We start from the raw sequence: 16,065 nt of genomic DNA, 5'->3' as shown, positions 1-16,065 counted from the left end.
GATTCCCATTCATCAATTGAATTATTTTGATTGTAACCTCTTAACTCAACGACGCGTTACAAAAATATGAATAAATCAAATTTTAATTAACCGTCGTTCCAAAAAAACTGAAACCACAAAAGCGCTACCACTTCCAAGCGTCGAACCGTTAAATCTCAATTTACGAAAAAAACTCTTTCAAATGAACAGGATATCAAAACCGGTTCTAAAAACAAAAAAACTTGAAACTCGAACAAATTCGCAGTAACAAATAACTGTCAACACCCCTTCGTGAAACAAAACGCAAAAAAATTAAAAAACAAAATCACAATGAGCCCCTAATCCGGTCGTGGGAATAGACATCAGGCCGAAAACAAATTTAAAAAGTAATATTCTTCCTTCCATTTTTCAAATTTCGTAAACGGAACGGTAACGAATGCAATTTTCCTTCGTTTATTCAAATGGGTTTCTCACCGGCCAGCGCGGGGAAAAAAACGAAATTATGAACGCAGCGGAAACGTTAAACAAACATTCCATAATCAAAATATCGGTTGGCCGGCCATATGACGCTATAAAAAAGGAATCGAAGACATGTTGATCAGTAGCTAATATCGGAAATAATAGAATTATCACGGATTATTGTAATTTACATGTCCTTTTGTAAAACCGGATGCGGCAGAAGGACAAAAACGATTTAATAATAAGTTCCTTAACCCTTTCTTGACAAAGGTATTACAATATGTTGTTTTTTAGGAAGGGATTATTTAAATTTGGAACGGGTTCTATGAGACCTCAATCTTGAGGTCAGTCGATCAACTTTGGCTGCGGCAGGCAGACGCTGGGTCAAATTTAAATATGTTAAAACTTTGTGTTCTTTAAAATTTTAACTGGAAACAAACTGCCACATTTAAAACGAAAATACACACGTTCGGAAATTTTATTTTTAAAGTGAAAAATAGTGAAGTGATTTATTAAGTCAATTTTGTTTAAATACAATTAAAATATGTTTAAGAAAGGTAATAATTCATAATTATATTAGTTAGTGTGTGTAAGTTAAAACTATAGATCATCTAAATATTTGCCGACGGCCGATCTATCACTGAAGTGACCTCATTTTAACTTTGAAGCTTTCTTTAAATTTAAAATATGTTGGAATCTATTTCATATATTAGAAGATGCATTTAAATATAACAGATTATATTCAGAATAGTTCAGTTTACCTTTATTCATTTTTATTTTTAACGAAACTTTAATCCTTTTTTTTATAAAACACCGTAACCGTTCATACCGAAAATTGCTAATATTTTTTCTAAATCGTTCATTAAAATTAGATTAATCAGTGTAGTAAAAACAAACGTTAAATAACAACTCGTTTTTTAAATGCTGATGTCAAAAAATATAGATCATAACTATGCGAAATCTAGTTAGAAACTTTAAGGCTGCTAAAAATTTATATTGTAAGTACTCGTCAAACTCACAGCGAATTATTTGCAAGCTTTTGATCAAATTTTCCAAAAAAGAACTTATTATCGTTCGAACGTTTAAAACAACATCTAAAAACATTAGGTTGAACTTTATTTAAATTATGCCTTTACTACAACATCAAAAATACAAGATTAAATTTAAGTAAACTTAACAAAAACCAAAAGCTTGCATCAACGCGCCGCAGTTTTACAAAAAAAAAGAAAAAACTCACCTGGATCTCATTGACGAGTTTCTCGGTGATGATCTTATGGTCCGGTGTGGCCGGAGGCTGCGGTGTAGGCGCCGGGCCCGGCAGCTCGGGCTCCTGGGCCGGCGTGCCGGGCCGGCTGCGGTTCCAGAAGTCCTGCATCTTGAACCTCTGCTCTCCTTGCTGGATCGCCGGAATATGTAACGATAATGGCGCTGCTCGCAAGTCCAAAGCGCTCCCTCCGGCTGATGCTTCATTGTTCTCTGCTGCCGTCATTTTAAAGGAGTTCTGAAGCCAAGAGGCCACGAAGTTATCCTCGTCTTTCGGCTGCTCCAGGAGGCGAGGGAACGGCGGCGCGGCGCTCGCTTCAAACGCGCCTTCGCCGCCGACCTGGTCACCCTCTTCAGCTATTTTCGGTACTTTCGCCTCCCTCGGTGACCCCTCCTCTACTTCCGTCTTCCGATAATCATGGAGGTCCCTATACCTCTCCTGGAGCGCTAGGGATATGTTCTCATTGAAGTATTTCAACATGAATTCCAGTTTTGGTCGTATCGTCACAAATTCATGCGCGCGGTCTTCGCACCTGCAAAAGCGAGTTCAAGTTTAAGTTCGCGCGGGAAATGGAAAATCGCGGAAGTGAGACCTCCTTGAGACGCGGTCGGACGCCGACTAACTTCTTGGTGGAAAAGTTGAGCGTCGCGGCGCTTTCTTGCGGGGTGGGGCGGACGGCCGCGCAAGGCGAAGACGGCGCTCCAACTAGCAAGACGCGCCGCCCCCGCCGCCTTAGACGCCGCTAAGAACATCCCCACCGAGTTGGGCGCAGGCGCCCTCGTTTTTTCCGAGGAAAAATGCGTCCGGTCAAGGAAAAGACGCGCGGTCGGCGGGCGCCCGCGAGCGTGTGCCGCCCCGCGCCCCGCCGCGCCGACTCGACCAAAATAAGAACTATTTAAAAGGGCGCGAAGTACCCCGAAGGGTTGCTCTCTCGCTCGCCCGACCTCCGTATCTTTTCCCATGCGTTAGAACGGGACGACGATACAATTTTTTTCTAATGAAAAGAATGGATTTCTTTGTGATTTTTTCTTAGAGCCGCTCCCTCTCGCACGCGTGAGGGGTGAATATGAATGTTTCGCGTGCATTTTTAAATTTCTTTTAGTTACGCCTCTTCGTATTTTTTTCGTTCAGGCGGGGCTTAGGCCGAGGGGTTCCGGCCAACGGTGTTTTAAGTGGTTCGCTTTTTTCCGGATTCGTTTACCTAAACTTTTTTCCTTAAACATGCCTACTTTTCGTACTTTCCTACTTCTACGCATACCTAATAAACTTAATAAACAATGCAACTTTCAGAAGAAAATCGCAAAGGAAATTACATTTATGACTTTAAGATAATAATTTAGGCCATTGAAGAAATATATTTCGGCTAATCTTCATAAGAATGTTACTAATAATAAAACGGCTACAATAAATGGTTCATATCTAAGATACTTGTGGTTCTAATAGAAGCTTAGTTTCTTAACTTCGTTGTGTTCTGCTACCCCCCGATAGATGGCGCGGCGCGTTGCGGAAAAGAAAATCTTAAGAAAACTTTCAAGAGATGGTAGTAGTTGCCTTAACCGAGGCACGAAGTATATGTAAAATCTAGTATTACATTAATATCATGTCATATTAAACAAAACAATGTAAAAATTTCTTTAAAAGAGAATATTTTTTAACAAATTACTTTGGATATAAATGACGCAACTACTTTCCTGTTCTCGTCAGTATACGTCAGATAAGTTGATAAATAATACCACAATTTGTAGTTTCAGTGTTTTTACCTAAATTTGATGTGGTTTTGTGATACCTAAGTTATACCGGTTTTTGGTTATTACACATTCAAAACCATGATATTAAATATTATACTCATTATCATCACTTGTTAATTTTAAATGAAATTACAAATTTATTTACATGGAATTTATGTGATTCTGTATTCTTATATAATAATAATATGCAGTTTTCAACAGCTTTGAGGTAAATTTGAATGAAATGCTATTTATGTTTGAAAACTTTAAGCAGATATTCATGTCAACAGATGGCGCTGATGTGTATGATCTCACGTTTAAACACATTATTACACGTATATTGAGAATATTCAGAAATGAAAATAATTTTATTATTTATTACCAAATTAATGAGCACTAATGTGTACCAATATGGTCAAAAATAGTTTGTCCAATAAGAGTACCGAAAAGTAATCCAAATATCTTTGTTCTATGGCAAAACATGTTTATGAACCTGTAATGATAGATTTAAGTTTTATTAATAAAAAAAAAAAAACAAAAAACCCGACTGCACACTAAAAAGAGGAAAACGAGCCCCACAAGAATATTGTGGGGCTTATGGTAAGTATCGCAGGCGGGGACCAACAGAGGGTTACTTGTCATTTTGGTTGTTGGTTGTTAAGTTCACCATTTAGCAGAATGTTACTTAGGTAGGCATTTTCGTTGGTGGCGGTCAAGTTGGTCCCCGCCTGCGATACTTACCATAAGCCCCACAATATTCTTGTCGGGCTTGTTTTCCTCTTTTTAGTGTGCAATCAGGTTTTTTTTTTGTAATATTATTATGTACCATTTGAAAGTTCTACGACAACGACCAGATTCATGGTGGTTCCTTGGAGTCTTATCAAAAACGATCCTAACAAAAACGAGGGAAGGGGATCCTAAAAAATACATCCTATGACACTCCCGTGATCAAGACGAATCTAACGATACCTCATACATCAAAATCCATCAAGCCGTTTAGGCTACAGGAGGCCACAAAGAAACAGACATACATACATACACTCGAAAAACATTACCCTCCTCCCTTTGGCAGTCGGGTAAAAACGCTCAGAGAAAACCAAAAAGAACATTGGTATTTATACTTTATTACGTATTAAAGTTGAAGTCCGTAGCTGACCGAGTTTTAGCGAAGGTCTCTGTTTAAGCTTGAGTGAAAATACTTTCGTATGTGAGGACGTTCTCCTCTACAGGTCGCAATTCTCAACCGATTCTCGTAAAATTTTGTGAGCATTTATTTTTGTATCCGTTTGTCTTTTTTATTATTATTATTTTAGCTTTTTTGTAATTCGACATTTAGAGACTTTATACATCTCTAAGTAATAATAATATTTTACTTACTTTTTCTTTAAACAATAATACTTTATTTTGCATTAATATTTTCAATGAATTGTATTTTATAATTGTTGATGTGCTTGTTTTTGTTTGTATGTAAATTCCATGTTGACGTGTAAAAGTGCCCTTGTGGCCTATTTGCTGAATAAATGTTGAAGTTGAAGTTCAAGTTGAAGCAAGTTCGATGGTTAACTCGATTTTTTTTGTCAATTCAAATGATGAATGATTTTTTTAAATGGCGTTCATACATTTTATTCAGTTTTAAGCCATGTTCGCGAAGTCTATAGCACACAGAGCCACTATTTGTGGTTGTGGTTCATAGTTGGGTTGTTTAGCGGTAGGCCTGCTCATCTCACCTCACCTCACCAGACATAACAAGTAACCATAAGTAAGTTTAAAAATCCTTTTCGCTGAGGTTAATTAAAAAATAATTGAAAATATGTATTTTTTCCGTATTTTTATTACCTAAATTTTACATGTCTAAATAAATTAATTTGCTAAACTTCTTAAATAAATAAATTTATTACACAAATTAACTAAGTCCCACAGTAAGCTCAATAAGGCTTGTGTTGAGGGTACTTAGACAACGATATATATAATATATGAATATTTATAAATATATTTACATGAAAACACTCATGACTCAGGAACAAATATCCATGCTCATCACACGAATAAATGTTCTTACCAGGATTTGAACCCGGGACCATCGGCTTCGTAGGCAGGGTTACTACCCACTAGGCCAAACCGGTCGTCAACACAACGTCATCACGACGTCGGACGTCAAATGTCTACATATGACAATGTCTACAAACATTGAACAATACTCCATATAATAATTAACTCTCATGGGGACCAACATTTGACGCGAGAGGTATTAAGTTTTTGTCAGAAAATGCATTTTTTGGTACAAGCTTTTATCGCTGACTGTACTTTTCTTACCATAGGCAACTAATACTCATCGAGACATGTAAAAACCCCATATACAATTAGGTTGCGTTGGTTTATCACAGAGTTCCTGTGGCCACCTCTCGTCTCCATCATCAGATCAGCTGATGGCACCATAATATTGTATTCTCATCCTATTTACATATCTACAAATATCAGTTCAATCGGAAATCGGGAAGTGGGTCAAATTTAACCTCCAAGTATAACATACATACCTAGCTACTTTTTTTATACCACGTCGGTGGCAAACAAGCATACGGCTCGCCTGATGGTAAGCAGTCACCATGCGCGTTGCCGACCCTAAAGTTTACTAAAAAAAGCTTGTAAAATTACATGTCACGATAGCAGAGGACGCTGGTTCGATTCCAGCCTGGGGCACTGGAGGCCTTGGTCACTTTTTCTTAGTATATGACATTTATTTCAGTTTATAATTTCTTTTGTAGTGTTTCTACTCGAAATAAAAACAAATTAAAATATTTTCTAAAAATATTTTTTTTTTATACTACGTCGGTGGCAAACAAGCATACGGCCTGCCTGATGGTAAGCAGTATCCGTAGCCTATGTACGCCTGCAACTCCAGAGGAGTTACATGCGCGTTGCCAACCCTAACACCCTCCCACCCCTCGTTGAGCTCTGGCAACCTTACTCACCGGCAGGAACACAACACTATGAGTAGGGTCTAGTGTTATCTGGCTGCGATTTTCTGTAAGGTGGAGGTACTTCCCCAGTTGGGCTCTGCTCTAGATCTGGAATGACATCCGCTGTGCTGTGCCCTACTACACAGAGCGAGATGACATTCACAATGCCCATACCTCTCTTAAATAAATAATTTAATCTTAAATAATTTGTTCTAATACTTCTAATAGTATGTCACGAGAAGTCTACTAAACATAGTGAATACGTCCTCTGAACCAATCATTCACCTTCGTGGATATAATTTAGTTATTACAAGCATTTACTAGATTTACGGTTAGAAACAAAGCTAAGTATATAAAGAAAGCTATGTAATCTATCAAAATGACGGTTCCGTGACAGACGTACTTAAGTCTTTATGTACGTTTTAATGATCTCGTCTAGATCATCAATTCTTAGTCATTATTGTACGATCATTAGTCTATATACCTATTATATAAATGTAGTTGCGGCGCAAGGTATAAGCGCAAGCGTCATGATTGCAAAATAAATGTAAGTCTAATTTTTGCAATACGACTATGGCGTATAAATAACTCACGCTAACATGGTCTGGGTCCAGCCCGAGGCGTCCAACATTTCAATTTTGTATAGTATAGATAGCAACACGTGGTCACTAATCCTATCATAGAAAACGAAGTGCCGGAAGCCTCGGCCCGAACCTGGACCGTTCTAGATTGAGTCATCCTTAAGTTTGCCCACTTGATGGAAATTGGATATCATAAACTGAAATATGTCCACGAAAGAAAGTGTCCAAAGCCTTTCAGTTCCTAGCTCTAGGCAATTCCCTTCGTAGGTATATCCCAGTTGTAGATGGACCCGGGTATGTCCTTAAACTACGTCCACAAGAGAGGTATGGGCATTGTGAATGTCATCTCGCTCTGTGTGGTAGGGCACAGCACAGCGGATGTCATTCCAGATCTAGAGCAGAGCCCAACTGGGAAAGTACCTCCACCTTACAGAAAATCGCAGCCAAATAACCCTAGACCCTACTCATAGTGTTGTGTTCCTGCCGGTGAGTAAGGTTGCCAGAGCTCAACGAGGGTGGGAGGGGGTTAAGGTCGGCAACGCGCATGTAACTCCTCTGGAGTTGCAGGCATACATACGCTACGGATACTGCTTACCATCAGGCAGGCCGTATGCTTGTTTGCCACCGACGTAGTATTAAAAAAAAAAAAAGATGTTTATGTGTTACACCAAATGCCTTGGTCTCGTCTCATAACGAAAAAAGTGATTTACAGGCTGCGCTTCCACCAGACATGTGCGAGGATGTGTTTGTTAAGAACCAATAGAATCACTTCATTTCCCTATGCTCGCTCAGCGTGTAGCGATTTTATTAGCTATTTACAAACACATGCTTCGCTACGCATCTTTGCATATCTCTGGTGAAATCGCAGATAAGGATCAGACTTAAAATACATTTTATTTAACAAGCTCTGCTTTCGCCTATCAACGCGATTACCACTCATAAATTGAAAAAATAATCATAAAGTTAAGAAACAGAGACGTGTTTTTTGGCCCGCTTCCGCCTATGAACCCGCTACCTCTTATAAATTAAATTATCTAGGTAAAGCTAATGAACAGGCGTGGTCTGGGAGGGTTCTTTTCCACGCTGGGTGAGCACCAAGACGGACAGACGGACATGTTATGTATGTGTGAATGCTATTATAGTTTTTACAAGGTTTAAAACGCATTCTCATGTTTATGGATATTATCTATGAATTGTTTCGTTATATATGAAATAAAACTATGTAAACGGATTTTATCGATATAATGAATTTAAAATACATCTCGACTATTCCCGACGTTACGGTTTCTTTACAGCGTTTTTGGTTATGCTTCGTTATACTGATATATTTTTCACCATGCTCTGAAAGTGGGTAGTTGATCTACTAAAAAGTGTGCAGAAAATGATACGTTTCTACTCTAGAGCATTTTACTTTCCTAGTACGTTTTTTTTCTTTTATATTGTGATAAACAATTAAAATCTTATATTAAATGGATTTGTTGTGAAATTTCCATTCTAATAGTCAACTCCCCATTCCATAAATCACGATACTTTTTACCTAAATTGTTAATTGAAAGTACCCCCAAGAAATAATATAAAAATGTATACTTAGACATGTTTTTTTAATACTCATGTATTTTACTTTCATTGTATTCGAAATGAAAAGTAGTGTGTTTAATTCGGGTGAAAGGCACTATTTCAGTCTCGGACTATTGGCGCTCTCACTACGTTTGAGCAACAAACTACCTCTACAGAAATGAGTGCCTTTCATCCGTTGGTTAACAATTTAGTATTGATTGATGAATTATTAGAATAGGCGAGGTTTTTCAAGGATATACTGTTGCTTCTTCTATATTAGATATTCAGCAGCACAAACAAACAACAACAACACAAACAAACAACAAAAACACAAACAATTGTTGTTGTCAACAGCGTCTTACAAACTGGCTCTTAGAGCGTTGTTTTTACAACGTACGGTACCGTATCCCGAATTATATTACCGTATACCAACAGCATTCAAATTAGTGATATTTAGTTATTTAATTGATGATCAAACGACCTTCTTGGAGTGAAGTTCGATCGATATTATATGAGTCACTTCATTTGAAGATATAATTTTATATTAACCAATACTTGTGATATGCCGACTTAATCTTAAGATGTATGGCTTATAAAATAAATAAGATAAAAAAAATACTTGTGATATGCCTTTTATGTTAACTTTTTGTAATAATTTTTAATTTGTAAATTTATATTAATTTAATGTTTTTTTGTCATTTTACTGATTTATTGTAAATTTGTACGCTTCCATAAAAGCCAGATACATGAACTGTAACACAACGTATTGTAACATCCCCATACTGTATCGATGCAAATAAATAATTTCTGATTTCTGAAAATAATTTGAAAAATATTTTTTACATATTTGCCTGGAACTTGAATTTGGACCATTATGGACTAAAGTTACCCCTTTTTAAATTATAGAAACGGGACTTAATCGCTAATTGAGTTTAAAATTTACCTCCGACGTTTCGAGGACGGCGTTGTCGCCGTGGTCTCGAAGAAGAGCAGACTAAATTGAATGTATCATCCTCTATTACATATTAAAGCAAATATCTGGGAGACCGAGATTTGCTCTGAAAACATTTAAACTCAAAAATGCGCGTTGTCCAAGAGATAAGACCTGAGCTAGATCGATTTTTCGCCGCCAAAAACCCCCATATATCAAATTTAGTTAAAATCGTTCGAGCCGTTTTCGAGATCCCCGAAATATATATCATCATCATATCAACCCTTTATCGCCCACTGCTGAGCATAGGCCTCTCTTCCAGTACGCCACTTGCCCCGGTCCTGAGCTAATCTCATCGAGAAGTGACCCGCAATCTTCCGAATGTCGTCCACCCAGCGAGCCGACGGACGCCAGGGGCTTCTTTCATCCGAAAGCGGTCACCATTCCGTTAACATTGTAGTCCACCTGCCATCACTCTGCCAACATGTCCTGCCCAACTCCATTTTAGTTTGGCAATGACGCAACCCACGTCTCGCACCTTGGGGAAATATATACACCGTGTTTTTTTTTTATTTGCTTTAATTTCGAGGGTGCATTCCTGAGCTTAAATTAAGTAACTTTCTCAAAGACACCGATATTCTAATATTTCTAATCAACTCCATTTCGGAGATAATCAATCATAATTTTTTATCTTATAAGGCCCTTACGAGCATGTACATTTGCATTAGGGCCTGTTTACTTATTGATTAGTGTTTAGTGCGAGTTCATACATTTGCTACTAAATGTAAGTACTATCTCGGACGACCGATGTTCGAAATGACATTGATATGTCACAGTTTTCAATTCTTTAGTTGAGATAAATGTAATGCCCGTGATACAACAACGCTATATGCCACATATAGTTATTTTTTATAAAAAAAAAAAATTTTTTTTTTAAATTAACTATGCCATTTAGTTTCCTTAAAAGTACTAACCGATACCCCGAAGTTAACGGAATTTAATAAAAACACGGTGTATACATATATACAAGAATTGCTTGTTTAAAGGTATAAAAAGATGAGATAAACACACAGATTTCTGATTACTACTACTAAGTACTACCAATTTTATGCTCTTATCCCGCGTCGGCAAACAAAGGGGTGGCCGCGCCAGCTGCGCGCGCGCAACATCGGCTTTATTACACAATATCCTGTCCGTCCGTCTGTCTGTCCGTGTACGGCTATTTCGATAACGTTAGTGGGCGTGTTCAGAAAAACGTTTTGATTATTCTTTTATTATTCAAAAATGACATATTTGTTTTTCAGTTTTGTGACTATTTTTCACATTTATTTTGTTCATGACTCAAAACTTATTGATTGACGGTTTAACTAACCTAACTCACATCATTTTCATGAAAAGTAGATCCTCGGGAATCTTAATAGTTTTTTTTAAATAATGGTAAGTCATTTGGTAGAATTTTTATGATATACAAATATTGTTTTTTTTTTTTACTTATTGTTCAGTCACATACAGTCATACATAAAAATATAGATATTACTTACATTTTTTTTTTACAAACAGACCTGGAGGTTCATATATCTTAGCATAAACATGTAAACATGCAAACAAAAATCTATTCTATTTAAACGAGCCGATGAATCGCCCGATGATATGAGGTTACCCCATGGACACCTGCAAACGGGAGCACGCTCTTTTTTAAAGATTTGAATGTCGTATCGAAACCAGATGTGCCAAAAACAAACATAAATAAGTCTTCTGAGAACATAGTTTTGTACGGAGCACTAAAAACAATTATGAAATGTGATAAAGAACCTAATTAATCAATCTTTTAAAAGCTCAATAACAATTGCATTACCCCACAAACACTAGCCGTATCTCAATCCACCTGAGGCAAGCGCATGATACGTGTAGGAATCCATGATCATAACGATTTAATGAGTTTAATAGCGATATGACGGAGCGAATATCCAATTAATTAGGTTTATTTGGTAAATTAATACTTGATCGATTCCCTCTTGACCTAGTAACCGGTAGATTTGTGTGTTGAATATGTGAATATACATAAATGCAGGTACGAGTATAATAGTTATTTGTTTTATATGTTGGATAAGGTGTTGTTTAACGCCTTGTGCTAATATTGACACCCGAGCAAGCGAAAGATAACAAAATTGAAGCATAGGCATAGAGAGTGGTTCGGAAAGTGGAATCTCGAGCATTGCGAGAGTTAAACAAACATTGCTACCTAGTAAAACTTATAATTTATAATCACACCGGCGCAAAGAAAGCATGAACTCTAAATTATTAGGTACTAATCAAATCCAAATGATCGCAATTAAATTATTATTATTCAAATTCATCACCTGAAAGTCAACTCCACTGGCCAACATGAGGAGAACTCAAAATTAGCAAACTACTTTGCTACTCTTGTGGATAAAAAGTATTTTTTTCATCAGTTTTTGAGGAATAAAGAGCTTCAAAGAGCTGGTTTGGTTAAAACACTTTTAACTTTTTACGAGTTCTATAATTTATCCCTGTTAATTCTAGAAGTAAATAATCCGATGTTAGGATATGAAATAAAATAAGTATGGTAAAGGGCACCGCAGCCTATTGGCGCTTGCAACTCAAGAGGTATCACATGCGCTTAGCTAACTTACTTATATTATACACATACATTATCTTTTTACTTTTATTTGAATATCTCACGTAATGTATTTTTTCATTATATAAATCCTAAATTTAGACCTAAGACTGTAATGTACGTATGAAATCAAGCACAAGTTTTATTTATTTCCCTTTCTTCCTCACCGATTTGATGAAAAACATCGTGCGTGCCACAGGCTGTACAGGAATTACGAACTCGTGTTAATTAAGCCCTCGCGTTCGGCTTCGGGCTTCAATCACACTCGTTCATAAATTCTTGTTTACCGCCCGTTAATACACATTGTACTAATTTACTACCTTACTCTAAGGCCTGAGATGTATGAGGAATTAATATAAATATGAATATTTTTATAAATAAATTTTAGTTTAAACAGAATTTAAATCAAACTGAAAAATTTGCAAAAACACATGTAACATAATATAACTAAAAGAAACACCTTTAAAGAACCAATTTCAAAACCATTTGACCCTTCCGAATATGCAAATTTGCGAACACAGGGGCACTAATATTGTCACCGTTTTTTGTTTTTGCCTTTTGAATTTGAACTTGGAACGAAACCGGTTAGGTGTTTTTTGGTCTCGCAAACTATTATTCTTCTATCGTTTGACTATGGGAACGAAGACAAGATTGCTTGATAAAATACCTTTTGTTTTGAGATGTGGATATTTTTATTGTTTTTTTATGGGAAGAATGGGGATTTGGCAGTTCCCAGGTATGAATGATGGTAAGAATTAAAAAGTTAGTTGAGTGTTGTAAGGGTGATGCCAAGGTACTTCAACGTTACGTCTCAAAAGTATCGTTTGTGATTTTAATTTTGAACATTTTGTATTATCGATATTAATAGAAAAATAATTCGTTTCTTTGCATTACCTATCTTGAACTATCGTACAGTATGAAAGTAACGTGTGGTTTAACTTATTGAAAAAAAAAACAGATTACTCCCAGTTAATTTAATTTGTATGAAATATCAGAATTCAAAAAATGTTAGCAAACTGATAATACTTACCAGTCCACACTCTAAATATAACTATTTTTTAATTTTAGATTTCTATTAATTTGTAAATTTATACTAATTCGATTTCATGTCAAAGAAAATATATTATTAAACCCTATTTCATTTACCATGGCGGGATTCCACTAGAGACGGTCATTAGGCGTAAACAATACAAATGACAACAAAAGATATCCGGACGCAAACTTTTTTGCGGTCGATCTTACATGGTCCAGTCTTGATCCATTTGTATTATTATTTGACCACACGCTGGCTTTGAACAGCAGAGCTCGTAAAGCAATTGTTAAACAAGATCAACATCATAGTTCCCTTTGAACAGTTTCAAGTGTAATCCCGCCATGGTAAATGAAACGGGGTATCAGTCCTAATCGAGAAATGAAAATGTAAAATATCTTTAACAAAATACGGTTACCTTTTTTTTTAAATTGTTTTGCTAGATTTCCATTAACAGCAAGTTGAACGTAAGCAATCACTTCATGGGTAAATTAATTCCTTTCTAAAACATTCGTCGAATAGTAACCCTAATAGGTAGCGATATAAAAGTTGTCCGGGGCCGCGCGGCCTATTTTTAATCATTTTTGGAAGAACCGTGAAGGGTTGAGGTATGATGATATGGAAAGAACTGTTTTAAATTACGTCGTGAGTTTTATAATAAAAACTTGCTTTAACTTTTTATATGAAGTTTCTTCGAAAGTGGCAAACTTTATTTCAAAAACTATACAATGTGTAAATTCAATAAGGGCTATTCAAACGTTGGTTAGCATAGGAGGATGCAATAAATAAATTAAGAAATATAGGACATTATTACACAAATTGACTAATCCCCACAGTAAGCTCATGTAGGCTTGTGGTATGGGTACCCAGAGCCCCTAGTGTAAATTTATTCGATTTCGTAACGTGAAGTACGCGTTTGCGTTGTCTCATTTAGTATGGGATTTAGAAACAGCACGCCAAGCGTAACGTTTCGGAAACTAAAAATCCCATACAAAATGAGACTTCACGCAAACGCGTACGTCACGTTACGCAATCGAATAAATTTACACTAGGGTTACTGACAACAATATATAAATACATACATAGAAAACACCCATAACTCAGAAACAAGTATCTGTGCTCATCACACAAATACTGGGATTCGAACCCAGGACTATCGGCTTCATATGTGGTCACTACTTTAACGCAGGCATTTTACTTTCTTATGTCAACTCTAACTCAACCGATTCTCGTGAAATTTTGTAACCAGGTTCTATGATTAAGTATATAGGAATTACGTTTCGAAAATTATTTAAAATGTGGATATTGGGATAAAGAACTTAAGCGCCAAAAACGCCTTAGGCTAATATTGTGAGTTCACTGTGTGATAACAATTCAATGAACTATTTATTTTTCACTTTTACATTTTCTAAACCTCTCGGGTCTACAGCTCAGAGTCACTAGTAGAGTCATTGTCACACAAAGTTCCCCCCCCCCCCCCCCACACTATAAAGTTGAGGTCTGAACTTCATAAAGACAAAAAGACACTGCCCAAGTAAGCACACGTAAGTACGCCGTGTTAGTACTCGACGAAATAAGTATTATTTCTAGATTTTTAAACTTGTCAATCTAACTTCATATCGCGAGGTGTACAGATCAGAGTGCCAATAGCGATATTTACATCTCTAAATATTTTTTTTTTTTGTATCTGTTTGTTTTTTTTATTATTATTATTTTAGTTATTTTTTTGTAATTGTATTTTATACTTAATTGTTGATGTGCTTGTTTTTGTTATTATGTAATTTCCATGTTGACGTGTAAAAGTGCCCTTGTGGCCTATTTGCTGAATAAATGTTGAAGTTGAAGTTGAAGAAGTGTATTTTTTGTCTACCCAGTCTCAAAACTCTGTGTACGCTGCAGGGCTACCGCCTCTGATTGCCTTGTTGCCCATGGAAAGGCGTTACTCATTTAGCACCACCCAGGGGACACGTGCAGGGTAGTGGTGGGTACTTCCTGCGGACGCGAGTAACATTTGCCCCACTCATATCCTGGGCCTGCTGAGGACCTAAACACCGTGACACCTGACTTAGTTGCCTGGCTTAACAACCTCAAGGCTACACTCTGATTGCCCTCAATATAATGCCATACGATTAAATAAATAAAGGGCTACCGCGAAAACCGAAATTCGCAAATTGCGCGGATCCATCTCTTTTACTCGTAATAAGAGTGACAGAAAAATGCCCGCAATTGACGAACTTCGATTTTCGCGGTTATAGCCCTGAGGGCCTACCGCGAACCACGTTCGACGTGTTGCCTCCCTGTCACACTTACGTACGAATTTACAAGTGCGACAGAGAGGTAACACGTCGAACGTGGTTCGCGGTAGGCCCTCAGGTGTCATTGTCACACAAAGTCCGCCTCCACACCACGCATCCCCGTTGATACAAAACAATATTGATGGCAATATGCCGTGACAAGTGATACGCACAAAGGGCCGGGTCGATAACTACTAAACTATTTAAAAACTAAGCTTTAAGGAACACGAAAATAGACAGAAAGAGAAATTGACTGCCACGTGACTATGAAAACATCGTATCTTAGTTCGACCGTTGTAGACAATTACGACTTTACGTAAGTTATTGTTCAAAGTAGTTTAACAAGGGTAATTAAATTTTCGCCTGGAAGCTTATAGCGTGGGTTTAAGGTCTATTATTGAGTGTTTTGGGTGTATGTTTAATATTTGTATTTATTTGGAAGGAAAATTAATTACCAGTTACTAAGGTAACGCAAAGTGTCATTAAAGGGAAAAGTGTCCTATACCTTCCTATAGTGTCGTTATTTATGTCATAATAAAAGAGAACAAAATGAATAATAAATTAATGGTACAAGATTTTATCGCTGATTGTACTTTTTTTCCACAGAATACTCATCGAGACTACTCTAAAAACCCCAAACACAATTAG

General features: G+C 36.8%; 1 protein-coding gene across 12 annotated transcripts in view; it reads right to left on the bottom strand.

Moving 5' to 3' along the window:
* LOC133530737 (zinc finger protein 184-like) overlaps positions 1-16,065 on the bottom strand; it is a 160,286-nt gene that overhangs the window by 83,851 nt on the left and 60,370 nt on the right. For all 12 annotated transcript variants that reach the window (XM_061868778.1, XM_061868771.1, XM_061868780.1 and 9 more), the window contains exon 2: positions 1,676-2,234. In XM_061868778.1, the coding sequence (XP_061724762.1) occupies positions 1,676-2,182 (507 nt within the window). In that variant the 5' untranslated portion in view covers positions 2,183-2,234. The remainder of the gene's footprint in view (positions 1-1,675; positions 2,235-16,065) is intronic.

Source organism: Cydia pomonella, chromosome 23, assembly GCF_033807575.1.
Source record: "Cydia pomonella isolate Wapato2018A chromosome 23, ilCydPomo1, whole genome shotgun sequence".
Lineage (NCBI taxonomy): Eukaryota > Metazoa > Arthropoda > Insecta > Lepidoptera > Tortricidae > Cydia > Cydia pomonella.
Note: the sequence above shows the minus strand (reverse complement) of the source record. Positions and strands in the feature narration are given on the sequence as shown.